Source organism: Halichondria panicea, chromosome 6, assembly GCF_963675165.1.
Source record: "Halichondria panicea chromosome 6, odHalPani1.1, whole genome shotgun sequence".
NCBI classification, from domain to species: domain Eukaryota; kingdom Metazoa; phylum Porifera; class Demospongiae; order Suberitida; family Halichondriidae; genus Halichondria; species Halichondria panicea.
The window spans coordinates 5,965,543-5,987,135 of record NC_087382.1 but is presented as its reverse complement, the minus strand read 5'-3'; the positions used below and the strand labels follow the sequence as shown (position 1 = coordinate 5,987,135).

The 21,593-nt window shown below is 40.1% G+C and overlaps 5 protein-coding genes across 7 annotated transcripts in view; 2 read left to right on the top strand and 3 right to left on the bottom strand.

Moving 5' to 3' along the window:
* Nucleotides 1-21,593, top strand: part of LOC135336778 (uncharacterized) — a 171,751-nt gene that overhangs the window by 29,919 nt on the left and 120,239 nt on the right. The gene's annotated exons all lie outside the window — the stretch shown is intronic.
* LOC135337330 (uncharacterized) lies at nucleotides 914-2,220 on the bottom strand. Its single transcript, XM_064533260.1, has one exon. It carries the CDS (start codon nucleotides 2,125-2,127, stop codon nucleotides 982-984), a length of 1,146 nt encoding a protein of 381 aa, XP_064389330.1. The 5' UTR covers nucleotides 2,128-2,220; the 3' UTR covers nucleotides 914-981.
* On the top strand, nucleotides 2,332-3,715 carry LOC135337331 (uncharacterized). The gene has a single exon (XM_064533261.1). The coding sequence runs from the start codon at nucleotides 2,470-2,472 to the stop codon at nucleotides 3,529-3,531; it is 1,062 nt and encodes a 353-aa protein (XP_064389331.1). The 5' UTR covers nucleotides 2,332-2,469; the 3' UTR covers nucleotides 3,532-3,715.
* Nucleotides 9,015-16,047, bottom strand: LOC135337329 (uncharacterized). 3 transcript variants are annotated; one of them, XM_064533258.1, is made up of 17 exons: nucleotides 15,887-16,047; nucleotides 15,584-15,682; nucleotides 15,222-15,374; nucleotides 14,850-14,969; nucleotides 14,635-14,732; nucleotides 14,342-14,425; nucleotides 13,992-14,264; nucleotides 13,791-13,890; nucleotides 13,549-13,653; nucleotides 10,812-10,976; nucleotides 10,567-10,686; nucleotides 10,367-10,467; nucleotides 10,161-10,259; nucleotides 9,842-9,921; nucleotides 9,553-9,772; nucleotides 9,334-9,433; nucleotides 9,015-9,282 (listed from the first exon to the last, which is right to left on the bottom strand). In XM_064533258.1, the coding sequence occupies exons 1-17, from the start codon at nucleotides 15,940-15,942 to the stop codon at nucleotides 9,222-9,224; spliced, it is 2,034 nt and encodes a 677-aa protein (XP_064389328.1). In that variant the 5' UTR covers nucleotides 15,943-16,047; the 3' UTR covers nucleotides 9,015-9,221. The 3 variants fall into 3 exon arrangements, 2 of the variants coding, with proteins under 2 accessions (XP_064389328.1, XP_064389329.1); XR_010395061.1 differs by having other exon boundaries at nucleotides 9,265-9,282; nucleotides 9,498-9,772; XM_064533259.1 differs by lacking the exon at nucleotides 15,887-16,047 and having other exon boundaries at nucleotides 15,555-15,682.
* LOC135336928 (uncharacterized) lies at nucleotides 16,819-20,998 on the bottom strand. The gene has a single exon (XM_064532801.1). It carries the CDS (start codon nucleotides 20,884-20,886, stop codon nucleotides 17,017-17,019), a length of 3,870 nt encoding a protein of 1,289 aa, XP_064388871.1. The 5' UTR covers nucleotides 20,887-20,998; the 3' UTR covers nucleotides 16,819-17,016.

Genomic DNA, 21,593 nt, shown 5'->3' with positions numbered 1-21,593 from the left:
GCTGCGTTGACAATTATTTTTTAATGTCGTGTTCTAAATAGAGGTAAATGCAGCCACTCCCTAGCCTTGATAGTCTGTAAAATCAGTGTTTTAAGCGGCCTGAAATCGAGGCAAGTATAAACTCTGTAAAGTTACCTCCAATTAGATGCGACCCTCTAAAAAGTATGCGACACCAGGACTTCAATATAATTTTTCAATCTCCAAAAAAGCGACCTCTGGCTTCGTAATTATTAAAAAGTGTCGCTTTAAATCGAGGTCTTTACGGGATAATTATTATTGGCCTCGCGGAAGTTCGGAGCCAATAATATCCATAGAGCACTCGCAACCGTGCATTAACTAGTACGTATAGCACGAAAGTTGTAACGAAAGAGTACCCTAGATTTACGTATACCTGTCAGTCTGCATGTAAAAGAAACCAACATGCACAATAATGGCTGAGTGTATTCATAAATTTTGATGGATTATTGAAATTGATATTTTGCTTTGTGGTCATTATAATTATTGTCCGTACTGCTTCATTTTCATACAACCGCCATCCCAATTGGTTCACCAAGGAAATAAGACTGGTATATAACGTGAAATGTATTAAAACCTTGGCACGCTCTCTGAAAATGACTGACTCTGTGATCCTACTCCAGGAGCCATTACTTCTCTGAGACTCAAGGCTTCTCCTACAGTCCACAGTGCATAATTATATACCTATATGTATTCCACTAAAACTCTGTTCTCAGTCTCCATAGTCAGTCTGGTTTAATTTTATTGCTCCTGAGTTGCTGTGCTAGACAAGCTCAGTCATACATCACTACCTAGTTCTTCTATAATCATGTCACCAGCCGAGGGTTTGTACTTCAGTGCTCTAGTTATTATAGCATTTAATCATGCATGACGAGCAATACCACACATGACTCCGTTGGATATAGTATAGTGAATCAGGAACACACATTAAGCTTAATTATGCATATCACGAGAATAAGTACTTCTTTATTCTACACTAGCTGGAGTTCCACCCAATTCCTTAACCCACTGTTCAAAATTTTCTTTTTTCATCTTCATCATCTTTGTCTTCTTCTTGTTCCTTCGATATAGAGCAACAAGCAACCCCACCCCAGCACCACCACCACTTCCAATACCACCTCCTATCAATCCTCCTAGACAAAGCCCAGCTCCAGCAGCCACTCCAAATGTAGGAATGCCTATTAATAAAGCACCAATCAAAGCACCCGTAGTCATTCCTACAATGGCACCAGCAGATGCAGCTCCTGCAGCTACAGCTTTATCGAGCATTTTGAAAACAATGGGCTGATCTGAGATATCTTTGTCAAAATCATCTGGTTTTATATCCTCTTCATTTCGAAATCTGTCATTTGACATTTTCACCATTGCAGCTTGGGCTTTTTCTTTCATTTTCGAAAGTGACTCCGTCCAAAAGTTACTCAGCCAGTACTTCTGGCACACTAAGTGAGGTTTTTTCGCAAAACCAACGGGGATAGCAGTCACATTTTGTGCGATTTCATTTGGAACACCTGCGTCTCTCAGGGAGTCTCTTGCAGCAGCCTCCCATTCGTTTATTTTCTCCTGGAAGCAATCTTTTTTTTCTATTTTGTTTTTTCCCTGGTCACTCAATCGGCGCTCAAACACATTTGCATATGTGAGAATTATGACTGCATTTTCCCAGATAGTAGGACCCAGTGCTTCTGTAATAAGTTTAATTGCAGAATTGTGAGCATTTAGGTCACTCCGCGTTTCGAGCATGGAGATACAGTAAAGCAAAAGATGTATGTCAACACACTTCTCTTTTATTGCAGACAGATACGCTTGCTCATTGCCTGAGCCATCCTGCAATCCAGGTGTGTCAAATACTATGATGTCAACTCCTGCCCTACGTGTTTGATGAGAATCTACTGTAAGTGTTTCTGGCTTAAGCGTTTCACCCTCTTTAAACATTTTTTCTCCTACAATCCCATTTAGTAGAGTAGATTTTCCGGTACCCGTTTTTCCAGTTACCATAAGCCTTATCTCTGTGCTTTCCTTGACCCACTGCTCTATCCCGCTTTGTTCTTCCTTGTCTTCATTTACATGTAAATCAAGTGTTACAGTAGTGGCTTGCTTGGAGTTAGTTGCACCCATTATAAAATCCAAATGAATGTTGAAGTAGTCCAGATTTTGTTATTATGCTAGATATAATTATATTACTTTATTGAGTGATTGCATGAAAGGTTATTAATATAGACCTACTCTGGTGGTCTGATTTCTAAACATAGATCTAGATCTATATAATATTTATAGCTGTTCTATATCTATCTATCCTAATTATAGATGGTATTATAATAGATCTACCCTTAATAATGTTTGTCATGCAGTGAGTCACATGTTATGTAATAAGAGTCAGTTTTCTTGCAATATAATTAATATATATAACTTGATATAATCTTCAGTTCTCTGTGGTCAGTTTCCAATAGATCAGACTATATGGCATCTGACAAGAAAGCAATTGGTTCGGTCTCTCTTCACGAGTATCTCGAACTTTCAATTTTAAGACCAGCAGTCATTGAGCAACTTCGAAAATGGGTAGACAATAGTACTTCTATTAGCGTTCTTGTTTCAGGAAAAACAGGAACAGGAAAGTCTACTTTAATCAATGGCATCATTGGAAAGTGTGTAACCAAAGAAGGTCACAAGCTCAGTCGTGAAACAAGCCAAGTCAACAAGCACCAGTTGAAAGTACAGGAAGTGAATGTTAATATTTTTGATACTCCAGGTTTGGAGGATAAAACTCAACAAGATGCGACCTATACTGAAGAAATGCAAAAAGTATGCAATGATGTTGACTTGTTCCTCTACTGTATCAAGATGTCCGAAATGCGCTTTTTCGAAGGTTGTGATGATGCTATAGCAATGAATCGATTGACTAAAGCTTTAGGTGATCAACTTTGGGTGAATGGTATGTTTGTTTTGACCTTTGCAAATGATTTAGTTTCGATGGCAGAAGATAGAGATGAAAATGTCCCTGAATATTTTCAGAAGAAGTACGTGCAAATGGCAAAAGAATTACGTGCGTTTTTGCAAGATATAGTGAAATTGCCAGCAGGAATTGTAACAAATGTCCCAATAGTTTGCGCCGGTTGTGCAAAGAAACCAAAACTGCCGAGCATCACACCTGAACATCTCGAAGCTTCTGTTCATACCGATACACATTGGCTCAGCTTTCTTTGGATAAAAGCTCTACGTAGAACCAAGCCGAGTGCACAGCCAGCAATGATAAAAGTAAATCTCCACAGATTGTCAGAAAACAAGGAATATTCGATTGAAGAAATGCGTGACTCCACTTGCGAAATTATCGAGATGCAGCCTATAATGCTTGGTCAACAAGGAGCAGAGATAATGAAGGGCCTTGGTGAAGGCGGGGAGAAAATTGGGAAAGTGATTGGTGAGGATGCTGGTAGGCGTTCTGGTGAGCATATTGCTCTTGCATATAACCTTAATTTGCTTTTGGGTCTTTTGATTGATCTGACCAGCAATTTACTCGATTGAGTTTGATGGTGAACAAAATGAAACTATAACATTAATTAGATATCATAGCTTTGAACTACCATGATAACGAGTGCTGTAAGCTGCGCTGCCTCTCGCTCAACAACTATTAAAAGAGGTAATTATAAAATTATAGTTTGCTTTGTATACATAATATTAATTGTTACATTATGATTGTTGATTGCAATTTTTGACAATGAATGAATTATATATCGGAGGAGTTTAATGGGAACAGATGTCTATCTGATGGCTTGATGAATACAAAAAGTTCCTGTGCCGGCTGCAGATACAGCAAAGGGCATTCAGACTGAGAAAAAGATCCACCAGCTCTCAAGCGGAAAAATTATGCAAAAGACAGCTGTACATTTTTACTAGGTTTCCATATGCTGACTTGGCACTTTCGAATTATGATCGCCCTCTATATATTTTCTTGTGCTATGCAGGAGTGCTATCTATAGCCTTCTATAGCCTCAAGACCAGGCCGATTAAAATAATTATTTTGAAATATTAATAGGCGTGGTCTCGAGGCTATAGGTGCTATCAAGAGCCTATTGTATGTAAGCCAATCCTATTAAATACATCAGGGCTGAGTTAGTGGTTTATAATAATTATTTCAGTGTTGATCATGTTGCATGTTGGAGGAGGCATGCATAAAACATTTGAAACACATGCTTTGCAAACATTATTTCCAAGTTTATGATTATACCACAGTCATAGTACAGAGACTATATGCACATTTGATGTAAAACTTGTAACATAAATTATATTCAGAGAAGTAATCATGAAGTGAAGTCATATAGTGAAGCTTGTATTCCACGTTTCTTCCTCTGGAAACTCTCAGCTGAAAAGTGATAATTGTTAAAAAAAAAAAGCTGCTTACTTTAAATTTTTATTGAGATGCATCACTGGCAGCCATTAATCCTTCTGTCCAGCCCTATAGCGATAGAGAAAGACATTCGGCTATAAGATACCACGCTCCAAACAGGTATAAACCAAGAAGATGCTCACGAGTTCATGCTGGCAATTCTTGACATAATCAACAGCCACCTATACAGTACAGTACTACCTGTAGTTGTATAGAAGCAGGTATTTGATAAAGTGTAATTAAATAATCAGACTGAGGCCCTCCAAAGTTCCTCCTTTTTTTTACCTTCTTACAAGTAGATGAGTCTAGTCTCTGGAAGAATCATTGACATGAGCTCTGCCTCACTAGAACTACATGTCAGGGGCGTAGGGAGGGGGAGGGCTTTGGGGGCTGGAGCCCCCCCTTTCTCTGCAAAAACTACACTAAGAGCCCCACCTTCTCTGATGAGTCTTCAGCCTGGGAATTACTGGTATAGATTAGTGGCAGACAAACAGCATGTCCAAGAGCTAGCTATACTATACTAGTAACTTTGATTCTTTAGTGCAACTAAGCTAGCTAGCTACGGCTAGCTACATGTAGCTAGCTTTAGCAGTATTATTAATCGAAGCAAGGTGTGGCTATTTCTTGCACATGCGCAAGAGTCATTAATTAGGGGGTGTGGCTTCCGGTCACCGGAATTTTCGGCGCTCCGCGCCAAGTAGTTTCTGGCGTGATCAGCTCAGCTCCCCCTTCCTCAAATTCCTGCCTACACCCCTGCATGTACATCATGTAGCTGCATGATTTAAAATTGCATAGAGTGCTGAGTCAGCAACAATATTCGCTGAGTCAGCATATGGAAACCTTCCTGTTATTATCGCCTTTCAAAAAAAAGGTCAACTGTTATTTTTTAGTATATCTAGCTGTTCATAGTCTCGCGAGCAGCCGTCGAAGGGGGAAGGACGTCTGGTTGAAGTGGCCGGTTTTCCATGGGCCTGTTGGAATGTTGTCACACCAATCAGATTGCCAGAATACTAATAATTAAACATTGTGGGCGGGGTTGCTATGTGCTCTGACGTACCTGCAAGAAAGGAAACACTTTATCATTATTGTTGCCATGGGAGCATAGATGGAAGTATTAACTGCTGCAATTAAAGCTAGGATATAAGGAGCTGAAACCCAGTCAAGAGCTAGCTGTAAGAAGCTTAGTAGATGGTAGAGACGTGTTTGTCAGCTTACCTACTGGTAGTGGGAAATCTCTATGTTTTTGTGTCTTACCTGAGCTGGAGTGTTCGACGAGATCAGAAAATCACCTGGCTCTTCATTAGTTATTGTAGGCTATTAATCATCTTTTAGAGCTACTATATGCAAAGTGATGAGAAAGTGAGCTCCAAAAGGGGTGTCAGTACACTCTACAAACCATAACAGGTTTGTTCCCAAGTCCTTCAAATTAGTGCCATCTCTTCGATCACACAATACAGATAAAGCTACTTGTGTTCCACTTTCTAATACCTAAACTGTGTCTTAGAGCACTTCAAACTAGATTACCATGTACAGTAAGAGCAGGAGAGGTACGCAAACTTTCTGGACTTTGGGAAAACGTTTCATGGTGCTGCTACTACTTCACTGCATTGAGAGCTGGAAAATATGCTTTGTTCCATGCAGTTATAAACACACTTTAATTCTGTGAAACGTACATGTTATAAAATTAATTCATATTGGAGATAGAGGTACATAAACTGACAAATTGGTGTTTTTTCACACAAATCAAGCTGAATAAAAGAAAGTTCGGCACTAACATAGCAGCTGTAGCTATCAGTAGTGCTGGGTGTATGTGTGCATGATGCCTGATTGCTTGAATTTCTCTTTTAGGCCCCCTACGAGAAAAATAAGCAGATATAGGGATCATTGTGTACTTTCTTGAGCGCAACTCGCCTCCAACCAGAGGGTGTAACGTCACACACTGCATTTACCTAGCATCACGTGGGGTGTTGCCTATCCCGTTTATCTATGCTTCGACCAGACGTCCTTCCCCCTTTGACGGCTGCTCGCGAGACTACTCAGGTAGGTTAAGGCAGCTTTTTTGCAAAACAGCATTAAATTGAAGATGAAGTGTACTTGTATATACAACTCAGATTTATTGTATAATATCTTGACAATAGTACCTTTTTTCACCCAAAATGTATTGTGGACATAAATACCATTAATTTGATAACACTATTACCATGGTTACTATCTTGCTGTGTGCGTTAGCTGTGACCAAAAATGACTGACCTTAACTAACATTTTAGAAATGCAGCCTCCAATACTACTTTATACAAAGCGATATTACTACCAAAAGAAAGCTATTGGTTATATCTAATAGAAAAAAGGTTAGTATTTGGTATGAGGTCATTCTAGCTCAGATTATAGTAACTTAATTGATAAAAATGCTGAAAAATGGAGAAAATTAATCATTCATAATTATGCATACTGTACAAAATACATGAAAGCAGCCCTAAATACTAGCATAGTTCCTACTGTACTATAGTAAGAGCTTTCTTTTGATATTAAGATGGGGTCATGAAATTGTGTATTGGAGGCTGCATTTAAATGGTCACAGGTAACGCACACAACATGCCAGTAACCATGGCAATGATGTTATCTCATACTGATCCTTTCTACGTATAAGATATAATTCAAGAGCAAAAACATGCATTGATGATGCCATTTCACAATGACAAGGCACTTCATTAATTATACTATTTATGTCACTGATCTTAATAATTATGCCTTAACCTACCTGAGTAAGCTGTTCATCAGTTCATGGCAACTTGTAACTAGCTGTATAGCACCAACTTAGCTGTTCATGGAGCAACTAAGGAAAAATAGCTTGAGCTAACCATAGATAGAAGAGAAAGGGATTGGCAACGGGGGCAGTTCACGTGATGCTTTTACATTGAATGTACACAGATGGGCCTGAAACCATTCGTGTTTCGCCCTAAAACTCCCGCGAAAACCCAGGAAACTTATTGTGTCTAATACCTACTTCTCAAAGACACCTCCAACACTTAAACACTTGCCCCCTGATGTATCATTTAGAAAAATATAAACTTGATTTTGTGAAGTAGCTAGAGGTACACAGAGCCTCTGTCAGAGGCTTTTTCATGCTTGTGTTCCTATATAGCACCTATGATATAGCTACGGTTGTGTTTCTCAGTAGTGTGCTATGTCCCAAATCACCACACAAATGATGTGAAGTTGATATTTAGCAGTAGAACTGCTTGTAGACTTTTTTACAGACGGCAAAAACAATTCTCATGAATTATTCATGTTTAGACTCCCACGTTAGAAGTAAGCCTCGAGGCGAAACACAGTACCGGAAGTGCACTCCGTTGCCAATCCCTTTCTCTTCTATCTATGAGCTAACAAGGTACTCTATAGGATTTCAGAAAGAGCAGGACAAATAGGGAGCTGAATTTTACTTCAGTAAAAAAAGGTCATCACTATCACACTGCAATGTACGGTGGCCGAGAAGGGTCACCTGCCTCCGCCTACCGCCACAATGAACCGCGCGCGTTTAATTCTCAACGCTCGCGGTAAAGACATTAAGCGCGCGCAGTTGTTCCTGATGTCCGTGCGCGGTAGGAGACACACAGCGTTTGTGGCGGATCATCACGGTAAGAACCATGTCCAAAAGGACAAAAGTTTTGGTCAAGTGGCAGCTCGAAACCGTACGTTGAAGATGTAACCAAGCAACTTATACTGGAGCCAGCTAGGAACCAGCCCTCTGCACTCAGGCTGTAGTCATGTGTCTGACAGTGTAGGGTTGTAGCAGAGGTTCTCGTACAGTATAGGGTCATTTCTCTAAAGGTTGCAACAACGGTATAGAAGGGTGGGGCTGCTTTGTACTTAATAGCACACTGAGCATGTGCAAAAACACGAGAATCTACCCCGGGGTAGAATCCTCACCCCTTCGTAAACCCTTTACCCCCACGTAAACTTATCCTTTACCCCAGGGTATGCTTACCCCGGGATAAGGTTCCTTACCCCGGCGTAAGGGTGATCGTCACCCCGGGGTAACAGTTTGGTAATTTTGTTACACATGGCTTGCCATAAGACCGCCAGTGGTGTATTATTTTGTGCAGTAATAGTTAGAGTGTGGGCGGTACACATGAGTATATTTGTGACGTTTACATTATTGTGGCAGCGTGACATTCTTCACGCACTGGGACAACTCTCAATATGGCAGCTTGCCAGTCCCTTTCTCCCGATAGAAGGGGAGTGGTTTCCAGTCTATGTATACGTGTATGTTAAACACTGTATTAGGGAACATCGTCACAAACCTAACATAGATACCAAGTTATAGCTTCAGCCTTATAGCATGCAGGAGTGGACAAAATGCACGGACAACAAAGTACATCACCCTATACCAGCAAAAATAATGCTTCTAGGATTGGCCGGTAGCTCCCAGCACCAGCAAAAATTCATGAAAAGTTTACGTGTGATGACATTATAACTTAAGCATGCTCTTGCTAAATCTTGTACGCTTTTTGGTGCTTTCCCTGGAATTCTAGAAAATGTTTTTTAGTCGGATGTACGTTGTCACCAAGCGGATACAACACTCTAGATAGGACTAAGTAGGACTAGCTATATTCACGGGAGCTTAAGTTTTAATAACAAGATAAATCATAAAATACATAGACACATGTGTTCAGTTCTCTACGAGGTTTCTCACAAAAACTCAATCAATCCAGACATAGCTGGCATTATATCACACAAATCAAAATAAGGTAACATAGCTAGGGTAAATACCTCTACTTAACAAACACAAAAGAGTCAACACACACAACGTTCGCGCACGGCCAGTCTCTTACAACGTACAATTAGCAGCAATCTTTTTCCTCAGTTGAGCAAGACGTTGAGGATTCTCTCTGCAAGAGAAATAATTGGACATATACCCAGTAACTATAATTTATTCTTACCTATATACTAAGGCAATAGTAGCTTCTGCTAAAGTCCTAAGAACAGGATTGCATGCATTCTCATTCTCAATAGCAGTAAATATAGCGCTGTCTTCAAGCACTGTATGGAAGCAAGAAGAGTCGAAACAGTGTCAGGTTACGATTTCCTACAGACAATAACATACCTATATGATTAGTACATGATACGGGGAAAACTATGCCTCCAATTAAAATACGTACTGTCACTGATTAGCACAATTTTTTCCCGTCTCTTTTGCCTCTGTATACAGTTTGGACTTGTGGTGACCCCAGGGATGGGTTGCAGGTTAAGATCTGCCAGTAGATCGGAACACACGGGTTCTTCACCCAGTTGAGTATTGCTGTCTTCAGTCACCAGAGCGGACTTTGCTTTTGTGAGGTTGCCAATAACAACCATCTCTTCCGGATTAGGCATGATCCCCTGTGGAAATACGTATTGTATAAGGTCGATGCATGCTGATAGTAATTATACGCATTGATTATAACTCACAAATTCACTGAGGTTCCTCCTTTTGCGTCTCGGGCTGAGAGTGGTCCTTTCACTGTCATGTTGCCTCGGTCGAGTGCAACCTGTGAGAAACGCAAATTGTATCATGCTTTTAACAGCCATGCAGTGACCTATAAGAAGTAAATGTAGAAACTTGATAGCATGCAGTCAACCTCGGGCAGACCAATGTAAAGCTAAGAGATGGCTGGACTGAAACACATGCTATCAACTTTGGAGCTATTATACTCACTGCATTGTACAATGGCCTGATTAAAGGGTTGAATACGAGTTTAACGATAATTTTATTATAGTAGGTTCTTACCTGGTTGATCAGCGTCTTCACGTCTGAAACAGATGACAGTGGCTTTAAATCCAGATAATATATTCGACGTACTGGTTTTGAACAAAATGCTCATTGTACCTATATATTATATATATAGGGTGGGAAATTAGAGGACTATGCACAATATTGTATAGCATACAATATTCTCACTTGCGTCCCACTTATACATGCATGCATATGGGTACCTTGCTCCAGTTGATTCTGGTTTTGATTTATTATTGTATTTCCACAACTTTCAGTACTATTACCAGAACCAGGTCTGATTATGAGCACATAATCCTGACACCTATATATTAAATTACACATTACATGATTGTACCAATGACCTGTAAAAATTAAATTGCACCTTCATACATGCATGTGTATACAATAGTTAAACACTTACACCATCCGATTTTGTTCCGGGTTGAAGCAGTTTGCCTCTTTCAGCTGAATGTTAGTCATGTTGAAGAATGCCAGGTGTCCCTCCGGGCAGCTGATGTTGTACAGAACGTATTGTTGACGGCTGCATGTATTTAGAAGCATGTGTCATTCCCAAAACAGACTTTTTTTATTAACCACGCGCGGAAAGCTCAAAGCACAATTTCTTGCAACAATTAATAACAAGGAAGCAAATTAAGGCAGACTCACTTTTCTGTTAGATCAAGTCTAATTTCCGGGGAGAAAATAAACTTTATCCTCTCATCTCCACCGAGTATTGGAATTGGTCGAATCATATGTTGTCTGCTCCGTATATGGCATCTGGGGCGTCCGGAACTTCCTGCTTGTACTCGAGTCGTGTAGTTCCCGATTTCACTATAATTATATCATAATGAAAGCACCGCAGGTGCTGATGCCTCGGTGGAGATGCCAAAGCTACATAACATAAAGCTACTAATAGCTTTTATACACACATTATATCATGATGAACATTAATTTTTTTGCATTAGCAAACTCAAAGAGTGGGTAATGATCGACCACGATTGTTGTTAAAAACGATCGATGCCAAAAGTTCAAGTCTAAAATTAATGGCTGCCATCAGCCGAGGGGTCCGGTACTGTAATTTTTAGCTGATGGCAGCCATTAATTTTAGACTTGAACTTTTGGCATCGATCGTTTTTAACAACAATCGTAGTCGATCATTACCCACTCTTTGAGTTTGCATGTAGCCTTGATCCCAGGCCGAGTTTTCGCTTTTATAACGGTTAGGAGAACAACTAGTTGTTTGCCTAACCGTTATAAAAGCGAAAACTCGGCCTGGGATCGAAGCTAGTTTGCATGCAGCAAAATAAAAAAATTAATCTTACATGCACAAGTCATGGAATTCACTTGCATAAGCTGCCACAATGTGTCTGCAGTAATGTCCAGTCCCACCTCCTAATTTTCATGCTGGCTTGTGCGTTGCGAAAGGGTTAAATTGCCTGGCTAACCATTCTCTTATTAATGGCTTGTAGCGCCTTGCCAGTGGCGTAGCCAGGATTTTGGGAAGAGCAGGGCTCAAATCGGTTGAGCAGGGCCAGGGCTAGCCTTGAGACCAGGCCGATTAAAATACGGCCTGATCTCCATTGCATGGGTGATAGTGCACATGCGCGAACTGAGTCAACCAGAATCTGGGTGACTCGTTATACTTTAGTAAAAATTAAACCGTAAACAGTTTATTTACTAGTTTCTTTCCATACAAATATTTGTCTCCTGTGAAGCTGTGGCTTATGCTCTCTATTGCGTTGTCGAGAAGACTTGCTGGCTAGCTGTGGGCCTCTATGGTGTTGTCAAGAAGGCTTGCACACTAGTCTGAAGCCAGAAGAAGCTCTCATTTGTACAGAAACCAAGTTCAAAACATCACGACCAACTTGATGCTCCCTTCTCTGTTGAAACTTGCATTGCCCTCTTCATGTTGTTTGATAGCTACCTACTAGCAGCAATTCTCAATAATATGTTTCTTATTTACATGTATGTATACATGCATTGATAGCTTAAAAAAAGGTACCCGGCCGTATTTTAATCGGCCTGGTTTCGAGGCTAGGCCAGGGCAGGCGCGGGTCATCACCTTTCCTCATCAATCAGCATGCATTAGATGGCCCTGCCCACATTTCCATTTGGAGTTGATGGAGCACAAAAGGGAGGGCTCTAGCCCCGTCAGCCCCCCCCCGGCCCCCTCTGCCTACGCCACTGAGACTTGCAGCTCTCTTCTCACTCTTGCAGCTAGACCACTAGCCGTTCTAGTGCAGAGCTAAGTACTAAGTAGAGTAGCATCACTCGGTAAACAAGTTTGGCTACGTGCTCTTCTGAAAAGGCTGCAATGGCATTCCAAGTAGGCATAACTCGAGAACGAAGCTTTATTTTGAAAATCCACGAATTAAATCCAAGAGAACATGACTAGAAGCCTATAGAAACTCTTACTTGCCACTTCATTGATCCTTGAGCAGCTGTAAGCAGCCTGACTACACACACACACACACACACACACTGCACCAATGGAGCGTCAAATGGAGCCTCTCCTTCAATGAACTAAAATGTAATGTCCTACAATTCCGTAACGACCCCCTGGCTACTCCGTCCCTTGTCCAGCCCTACACCCTGGATGGTAAGCCCATCGCGGTCAAAGAGTGTCATAGAGATCTGGTTCAGCGAAGTTTGAATTGGTCTAATCACCACAACAACATCTCAGCCAAAGCATATGCAATCCTGAGCCAACTCAAAAGAAATTTCTCTCCTGCCAACTCTCAGTTCACAAAGAAAAGTTTATACAAATCTCTAGTTCGCTCTCAGCTTACTTATGCTCTCAACTATGGCGCCCGATGCTAGTGGGAGATTTCATCGCTCTAGAAAGAATTCAGAGGCGCGCCACTAAATTTGTTGTGGGAAGCAGCTGGTCCAGTCTCAATTAAAAGGATAGGCTCATACTACTTGATCTTCTCCCTATTATGTACTTTCTGGAGATGGCGGACATTATGTTCTTTGTAAACTCTCTTAAGAACCATATTCAAACAGCTTCAATATTGAACTATATCTCAATCTCAAATGTAAACACCAAGTCTTCGGATAAAACTACTCTCTGCCATGTGCGGTCCTCTAACTGCAAATCCAGGCATTTTTACTTCAATAGACTACCCCGACTATGGAACAGACTACCTGCATTTGACCTTACTCAGTCCTCTCAATGCATAAAATCTAATTGTACTTTTGGCATCCTTTTTAGCATCAATCATGTCGATCATTTCCCATAATGCAGCAAACTTACCAAGAACATTATAATTTCTGTGTGTATTAGCAATTCACTAGTAGTTTATATTACGTATATAGCTTTGGCATATAATATCCACCGAGCCGGAGGCATCAGCACCTGCACACATGCGGTGCTTTCATTATCAAGTAGCTATACCCTCACTTTGCATTAGGCATTCTTGTATTCCTGGGATTTCTTGGTGTGCATGGAAACTCTTCCTCTCTACTCAACAGACACTGGGGTGGATCCCCATAAGAATTCCTCTGCCTGTAGGGGCACACATTTGTGCATGTCATCAACAACTTTATAGATAATCACTATAATTGAGGCTAAATAATTTTGTTATTATGTTCTAACACTCAGTTTCAGAATACCCTTAAATTCAAGTATGCTATCTATATCACCTATGGACACACGAGAGAACTGCATCCACTACTGTTCTCACTAGAAGGTTGGGAGAGTCCCTGTTAGCCAGTGCCATACTCAGCCTCCTTTCACTGTAGTCTGGGGGGGAGTGTTTGAGATTGAGGGATGCAACAGCGTAAAGCGTTGTCAATAATAATGTGGCTAATGGTGACAATATAATTATAGAGAGTTCCTCTTACTGCAAGTCGTTCTGGAAATGGTGGTTGTTCTTGGACACTGTGGGAGGTTGAAATCATCGTCCTCCGTGTCATTGACGGGAAGATTGAGAGGGTCAAAGGGTGGCGGATTGAGCATCTCATCACACAGACGCTCCTCAGGATTCTCCAGTGGTTGTTCAAAGAAGGCCGTGGTTAGGTCGTACACAAGGAATCTCTGCTCCTCCGTTTGAGGTAGATACTTAGTTTTCACAACATCTTCGGTGGCGCATCTCTTTCGTCTACCAGTGCCGCCAGCTGTAGTAGATAATGGCGTGATACAGATCCTCCGTCATAAACATAATTATACAGTATACCTATCAATTAAAACTCACCGTCTTTTTCCATACAAATGACAACGGCTTTGAACCCTGGGAACCGGTTGTTGTTACTGGTGCGGAAGATGACTTGAAAATTACCTATGCGTAAATGGATGCTTATAATTTATGACCTAAAAAATGTTTATAATTATACGCGGGTAATTTTGAGGAAGAACAGTTCGCCAGATTCAATAATTCAATCTAAAAACAAGGCTCATAATCAATATAACAATGGTGAGAGGCGCCACTCTCCACAAAATTTATACCCTAGAAAACTATACCTGTTCATCACAATCATTACCTCTCACCTTCAAGGATAAGGAACTCTCTGGGGTTAGTGCCACAACTCTCATAACGTCGTAACGCCCCATTCTCACCGTGTACCACTTGTACATAGTCCACACATCTATACGTACATAGAGTGAACTTAAAAGCATTCAATGTTGACTAATGGTGTTATGACCTTCTTTGTAACTAACAGTTTTCGTTTGTCAGAAAAATACGATGCATGAATTCATCTCACCTTTGCTGAAGTCCGACAGGGCAATTTGGTTCCTCCAAAATCATATCGGTGATATTGAAGAATGCAACATGATTCGAAGGACATGTGACATTGTACATAACTATCATTTGGTTACCATATCTGCAAATCAAAGTATATAGTAAAAGGTGGCTATACACTTCGAGGCAGGAGTTAATTAGCTACAGTTTCCATAATTATAGAGAAATTTATTTGATGGTATACGAATCTTTATTGGTTCCTTGCCAAATGCATTTCACCACATGCATTTCTATAATTATAGTTTAATATTTCGGAGCTAGGCTATTTTATAGCATGCATGCATAATAAATTAAAGATGCTTGTATATACATCATTATTTTTTATTCAACATACTCTACGGGTGGTTCGATCTCTATACCAGGTGAAAAAATGAATTTCACTCGAGGGTCACCACGAAGGTTTTGAATGCTCTTCACTTGATGGTTTTTACGGCGAATGGAGCATTTCGGACCATTCAATATCCTTGTGCTGTATATTCCATACTCACTGGAAGAGAAACAGTGATATAGTGAGAAGTGCAGCAAGATCAAAGTTGCTTGGTGGAATAGTTATGATGATTTCAATTAAGCAGTTAACTATATCACTATAATTAAAAGTACAACTGGCTTGATAAAGAGTTTAATATTACAGTTATATGTATATGGCCATTCAAATCAATAGTATTACCATCGAATAATGTATATCGTATATCATACTTTTCCCCTGGCTTGTCAGTGATTGACGGGTGTCTGAAGTGGCAAGGATTCTCATCAATTCTGTTCAGCAAGCATGATCCACCTACCACCCTCAGAAGGCTGATTGGGGAGAATCAACACTCAGCTACGGTATATCATTTATGTATGGCAGTGAAGTTATACAATTAATGGAAACTATATTACTATTTCATAAACGTAGCTGTTGATATATACACTTACTTCTATGGTATTGCTGCAATGTAGAGTTTGTTAACGCCCGTAAATATAACGCTTACACAATCAATCACAGAGCATAAAACTCACCTGGATTGAAACACGATCACGAGCAACAGGCTAAGGAAGGTGATTCTACCCCTCATTACACTCACTGACAGCTGTACTATAAAACCGTGATAGCTAAATCTACTCAATTTCCAAGGTATTTATTATGGATTGAAGCTCATAGTTGACAGTGCATGGGTACAACCTGATAGCCTGCATGTGACCACAATAAACACAAAGTGAAAGTATTCTGGCTGCGTGGTTAATTGGTACACACCAAATCAAAGTCGCAAAACCAGTACAGTAATTATTGAGGTAAAAACAGATGGAGACTATAGTCTAACAGTTGAGCACACATAATGTGATGTATACCACAATATTAAAAAAGTCCATTGAAACACTTCACAATACAGCCAGAGCACTAAAATGCATGTAGTTTTATACCACATCTCACAACTATTGAGGATCAAGTGTAAATGTCAAAAGCAATGATATACTACAAGAATTATAAAAAATACATTAATTTTAATCCTTAGCTATAATTATTATGTCTCTGTTTACAGTTGCCTGGTAATGTGGGTGTTGTATTAGCAGTCTTCCCTATTACACAGATTAAGAGGCAAGCTGTTGTTGATACAGTGGGCTGCTTTGATCTATAGTCAGTGGGGTTTATTTCAGGAAGTGTACATGGAAAGAAAATTTCTCTAAAGGGAAAGTTTCTGCCATGGTTTCTTGGCTTTTAATGCTATGTAAACAATAGTTATGTTTACATGGCATGGCATGGTACACATAATCTGTGTGTTACGTACAGTAGAACTCTCTGGAGTGGATAAACTATTTTTTGATAGGTCTTGAGGGTATGCATGGTGGCCGAGAAGGGTCACCTGCCATCATATACCGCCACGCAGAAGCTTTGTTAGTGCATGCATGCTTACCATTAGACACGTTCGATTTTTTTTTCAGGAAGCGTTGAACTGAGAGACGTATTTGCAAACAGAAAAGTATCAAATGAACAGGGGAAACACAGGTAGAGATGAATCATGGTTAAAGGGGAAAAGTATAGCTGGCAATTATTGCAGTGCATAACGAAAAATCTGCTAATATAATACATACGCGTACTTCAAAATTTAAGATACAACAAGTCTGTGTACAGTATGTGTATTTATCTATAGTTATACGTAGTTCACATGCGATCTAATATCAATGTTAGTGTGTGTGGGAATCTCTCTGCGTCGTGGTTGAGGCACAGCAAGAGGTGGATCGTAGTCTTCTGGTCTTACTGGACTAAGTTCGTCCAGTGCTGGCTCTCTCAGTTGGTGTTCAGGTACTGCAGGTCTTATGAACGGAGTAGAGGTGGAGTATTGAGTTGTGCCATGATTATTGTCCTCAGCAAATCCTCTGATAGGAACTGGCTGGTAGTGCTGGTGCCATCTGAGCACAGTTAGTATTTTGTTGGGTAGTTGACTCAGCTTTATTCCACACATTTCTAGAACGTGGTAAAACACTATACACAGAAAAACAATGAAAGCGAGCGCCATAGACACAGTAGCTAGTGCTTGTTGATCTCTGCTTATTTCACCACCTGCCAATGAGAATTTAATATAGAATGTAGTTAATGCCAACATGCCTAAATTAGTGATTGAAATAGTTTCGAGTAGATCTTCAGCCCACTTGGTGTATACTTGCTTATTCTGCTTATAAAGCAACAATGCAAAACTCAATGTTCCAACAAAGAAAATGACAATCGATTCATCAGCAAATGCAGAGATGAGGTAGTAAACTAATCTAGAAAGTAGTAGTAGCCCCAACCAGTAGCAATGTTTGTCAGATAGGGAAGCATGGTGTGCATTCATGAAGTGAATGTAATATTTGTGAGTAGTCCATTTCATTATTCTATGCTGAGAATAGCGATTGAATAGTTGACCGAAGAGGAGCAGTATAGTGTAGATTGTTCCAAATATAAAGATGAGGATCGCTATTAGGAACCTTGGGATGTGTTTCACATCTAAGTATAGCACGTTAGCATCGTACATCCAGACTAATTTTTGAGTACCATTTGGATAGCTGATAGTTGCATACTCTAGAGCTGTGATGATGATTTGAATCAGTTTAGAATAGGATAGAAGTATCAGCATGTAGAGTGTAGCCTCAGGGTTCCTTTTCCCAATAATGCGTGCAAATGGCTGAGAACAGTTGCTCCACAGCATAATAATGGCTATTAGAGTAAACACATAGGCTGGGAAGACAAGCTGCAATAAGAACTTGCCATAAGAATCCATACCTTCATAGAAACATGTCTCAATCCCCAGGTCAAGGTTCAGCCATGAAATGAAAACAGTAAGGAAATTTGGTGTGTCAAATAGTAAGAATATTGAGCGATTGGCTGCTAGTATATTGACGTAAAAAATAAGCCCATGGATGGTCCCTGTTGCAACTGTCATATTGAGTAGCAGAATGAATGCTACCAATGCAATACCAGCTATAGCGAGTGGTACGATCAAAAAGAGGTAGTAGTTAGAACATTGCAGACATCTCGTACTACCAAATACTAGACTTAGTCCTTGTGTACATTTACCGCAAAGCATTCCAGTTCTGTTAAAGGCACATTGTTTGTCTGCCTCAGTTTGATTAGCAAGGCTGATGTTAACGGGCTTTTTCACAAAGTAGTCAAATGGACAACTGTGTGCGATAAAATGTGATGTAAAGTTGGTGTTGTTGATGTACTTGATCCAAACATTTTGGTTGACTTGAATGGTGCCATTCTCTGGTGAGCAGCTACTGATGTATTGCTTGAGTTCATTTGCACAGTCACACAAGCAGTCTATTGGATCTGAAAGAATTTCAAATCCTATTGGGCATGAGCAAGGTTTAAATGCAATGTTTACTTGTTGCTTTGATATTCCCTCATTTCCACAAGGACCGATCGAGTTAACTTCTAGTGATGCCAAATTTTGATCAGAGTACAAATTGTACTTGAGCTCTGTGCAGTTATTATTTATTCGTCGATGTTGCTGTCCTTCCTTTAGTCGTCCTTTTCCTCTATTTTCTGAATGGAGTGAACTGATGATCATGGCATTGACTGGCCTGCCCACCTGGTCCACAGCAACTACACTAAGTGTAAACGTCTCTCCTTTTTTTACTGACACAGTGGGATGTGGATGTTTGTTATAGCAGTCTGGTAAATGAATGTCTGTACAGAAACAAATTCTAACTGGGTCAGAAGAAACATGGTTAAAAAATTGAGAAGTCTCGGCAACATTCCCGTAGGTAACTCTTGGATCTGTGAGACAGCCAGCAGATGTTACAGTATCGTTACCAGCCCAGTCAAATCCAGCTATTTTTTGCAAGTACGAAGTGCCGTCAGGATGTTTCGGAGCTGAAGGATTTATAAGACATCTGTCCAAAAGTCCACCATAAATGTCATTGCCAATTTCTGTAGCTTTGTTCTTCACAAATAGTATCATGATTTGGGATCCTGGATCTGAGAATCGTTCTGCTGTTTGTAGAAAGCATTCCTTAGAGTGTAAGTCTGACGATGAGTTTATTCCTTCGCAAGCCAGCCCACTCGCACTGTCTAATACAAACACACCTCCTCCACGCAAAGCTTTGTTACTACTTACGATAGCAAAAACTTTACTTCTTTCGGCACTGCTTAAATGCTGTATATTGATTCTTGAGCGCTGTTCCACGTATACACCACCACCATATTGTGTGGCACTGTTGTTGTAGATTACTAGATTGCGTTGTAGTGCTATCCGGAAACTTGATGCACTAAGATACATTCCACTTCCATTTTTGGCCATGTTGCCTGCTATGTATGCAGAGCAATACTTCACGTTTGCTTGTACATCCTGAATTTCAATTAAGGTCTGAAAAGCGTAGATCCCCCCTCCTGATCTCTGTGCTGTGTTTTCAACAATTTGAATCGTCTGTACATTGTTTACATGTATAATACTTTGTTCCAAATATATCGCACCACCGTGTCTAGCTATATTGTGACTGATCACAACTGTTGAATTCATTAAAAATACAATTTTACTAGCAGCGCTTCTAATTGCTCCTCCATACATACCAGTGTTGTTACTGAGTGTTGTGTTACCAGAGAACACCACTTCTGCGTTGATATCATAAAGATCAATATATATGGCACCTCCGTTTCTTGCTGTGTTGTTCTGAAACACATTGTTTGTGCTCAGTAGTGATGAGATAGTGCTAATAGCTCCCCCACTAGTAGCACTGTTATTCTTGAAGGAACACCCCATAATGCGGGTAGTACCCTGTAAATTGTTTGAGATTGCACCTCCAGATTTAAGAGCCTTGTTTCCAATGAATTCTGTATCGGCTATACAGGTGTGGTCAACGTCACTGTAAATGTGTATAGCGCCGCCATTATTTTCTCCATAGGTATATTGTAAAGTAGCCTGGTTCCTGACAAAGTGAGAATTGGTGATTGAACAATTACCACTTCTCACTGCAATCACACCGCCAGAGGTGGCTAAATTGTGAATAAAAGTACTGTTTTGTATAGTCAAATCTGTTTGGGTTGAATAAATTGCACCCCCACGAATTGCTTGATTATCAACAAAATACGACTCGACAATGGTAGCCAATTGAACACTTTTCAGATAGATAGCACCACCATTACCGCTGTTTCTGCATCCTTGTATCACCAATCCATGTAAAATAAACAAATTAATTTCTATAAAAGCAATCTGTGTGTATGGTCTGCATATGATTCTTGAAATCTGAGAACTCCGATTTGTTACTGTCATCGCACTCTGCTCGCTGTTCAGAATGACTACGGTATAGTTTAGTGTCATGTTCCATGTTAGACGGTGATCTCCCGAGAGAAAGCTGATCGTAATGTTCGTTCCTGAGTTCTTAATTTTAGTGCGGAGGTGGTCTAGTGTGAAGCAGGTTCCATTGTGGTAGTACTGGCACAGAGCAGTGGAGTTCTCAGGGACTATGTGGTAATGTACAAAAGTAGCTTTTAAACTAGCTAGTTCAGCTAGTACAATGAATGCAGCAAATAGCAACTTCATAATGCTGTCTCAAAAACCATGAATAACAGTGCTATATATATAGATTCACTTCTAACTTCTCTCAAATCACTTAGCTAAGACAATTAAAAGTCACACCAGGTAGATCTTTGTTGTCATGCTGACAATTAAATGAAAGCATTTTTGAATTGCACAAGATTAGTCATGTTTGTACAAAATCCATTATTCGGCTTCACATCACGTCAATTAGGCGGCTTACTGAAGCCATGTAGTTTGAATATGCATTAGTACTTGTACACAGTCAAATTAAAATCTTGTTTATACGAGTGCACGTAAACTGGGGTGTAGATCTAAATATGTTATGGTTGAGGGGGGGGGGGGCGGGTATATATAGGAGTACTATCAAGAGTTCATAATAGACCATCCTTTATTATGAACTCTTGCATGGTACTATAGTGGAGCATGTTTTGAAGAATTGGTTGATTTGTGTAATAAATCACTTTTCCTGCTTGTGACAAGGGAGCCCAAATCGTATTTTTACTTCCAGTTAGTGTGTACGTGCATGGGTGGATATATTTCAGACCTGATAAAGCTGGAGTTGGTGGTGTAACGGTCAGCATTGTTGCCTTCCAAGCAATAGATCCAGGTTCGACTCCCGGCCAACGCAATTTATTTTTGCTAAATTCTAATTATGATTTGGCTTTATGATTAATAAATCTGCCTCTGGTATATTCAGCCGCCCATGCACA

What these genes read in the sequence shown, in the direction of transcription:
- LOC135336928 (XM_064532801.1), bottom strand. Translation starts at nt 20,886, where the DNA reads ATGAAGTTGCTATTTGCTGCATTCATTGTACTAGCTGAACTAGCTAGT.
- LOC135337329 (XM_064533258.1), bottom strand. Translation starts at nt 15,942, where the DNA reads ATGAGGGGTAGAATCACCTTCCTTAGCCTGTTGCTCGTGATCGTGTTT. An exon ending in GTTCTCTCGTGTGTCCATAG is followed by an intron (nt 13,654 to 13,790) that starts GTGATATAGATA and finishes GTGCCCCTACAG; the next exon opens with GCAGAGGAATTCTTATGGGG. An exon ending in GGAGGAACCTCAGTGAATTT is followed by an intron (nt 9,773 to 9,841) that starts GTGAGTTATAAT and finishes GTATTTCCACAG; the next exon opens with GGGATCATGCCTAATCCGGA.
- LOC135337331 (XM_064533261.1), top strand. Translation starts at nt 2,470, where the DNA reads ATGGCATCTGACAAGAAAGCAATTGGTTCGGTCTCTCTTCACGAGTAT.
- LOC135337330 (XM_064533260.1), bottom strand. Translation starts at nt 2,127, where the DNA reads ATGGGTGCAACTAACTCCAAGCAAGCCACTACTGTAACACTTGATTTA.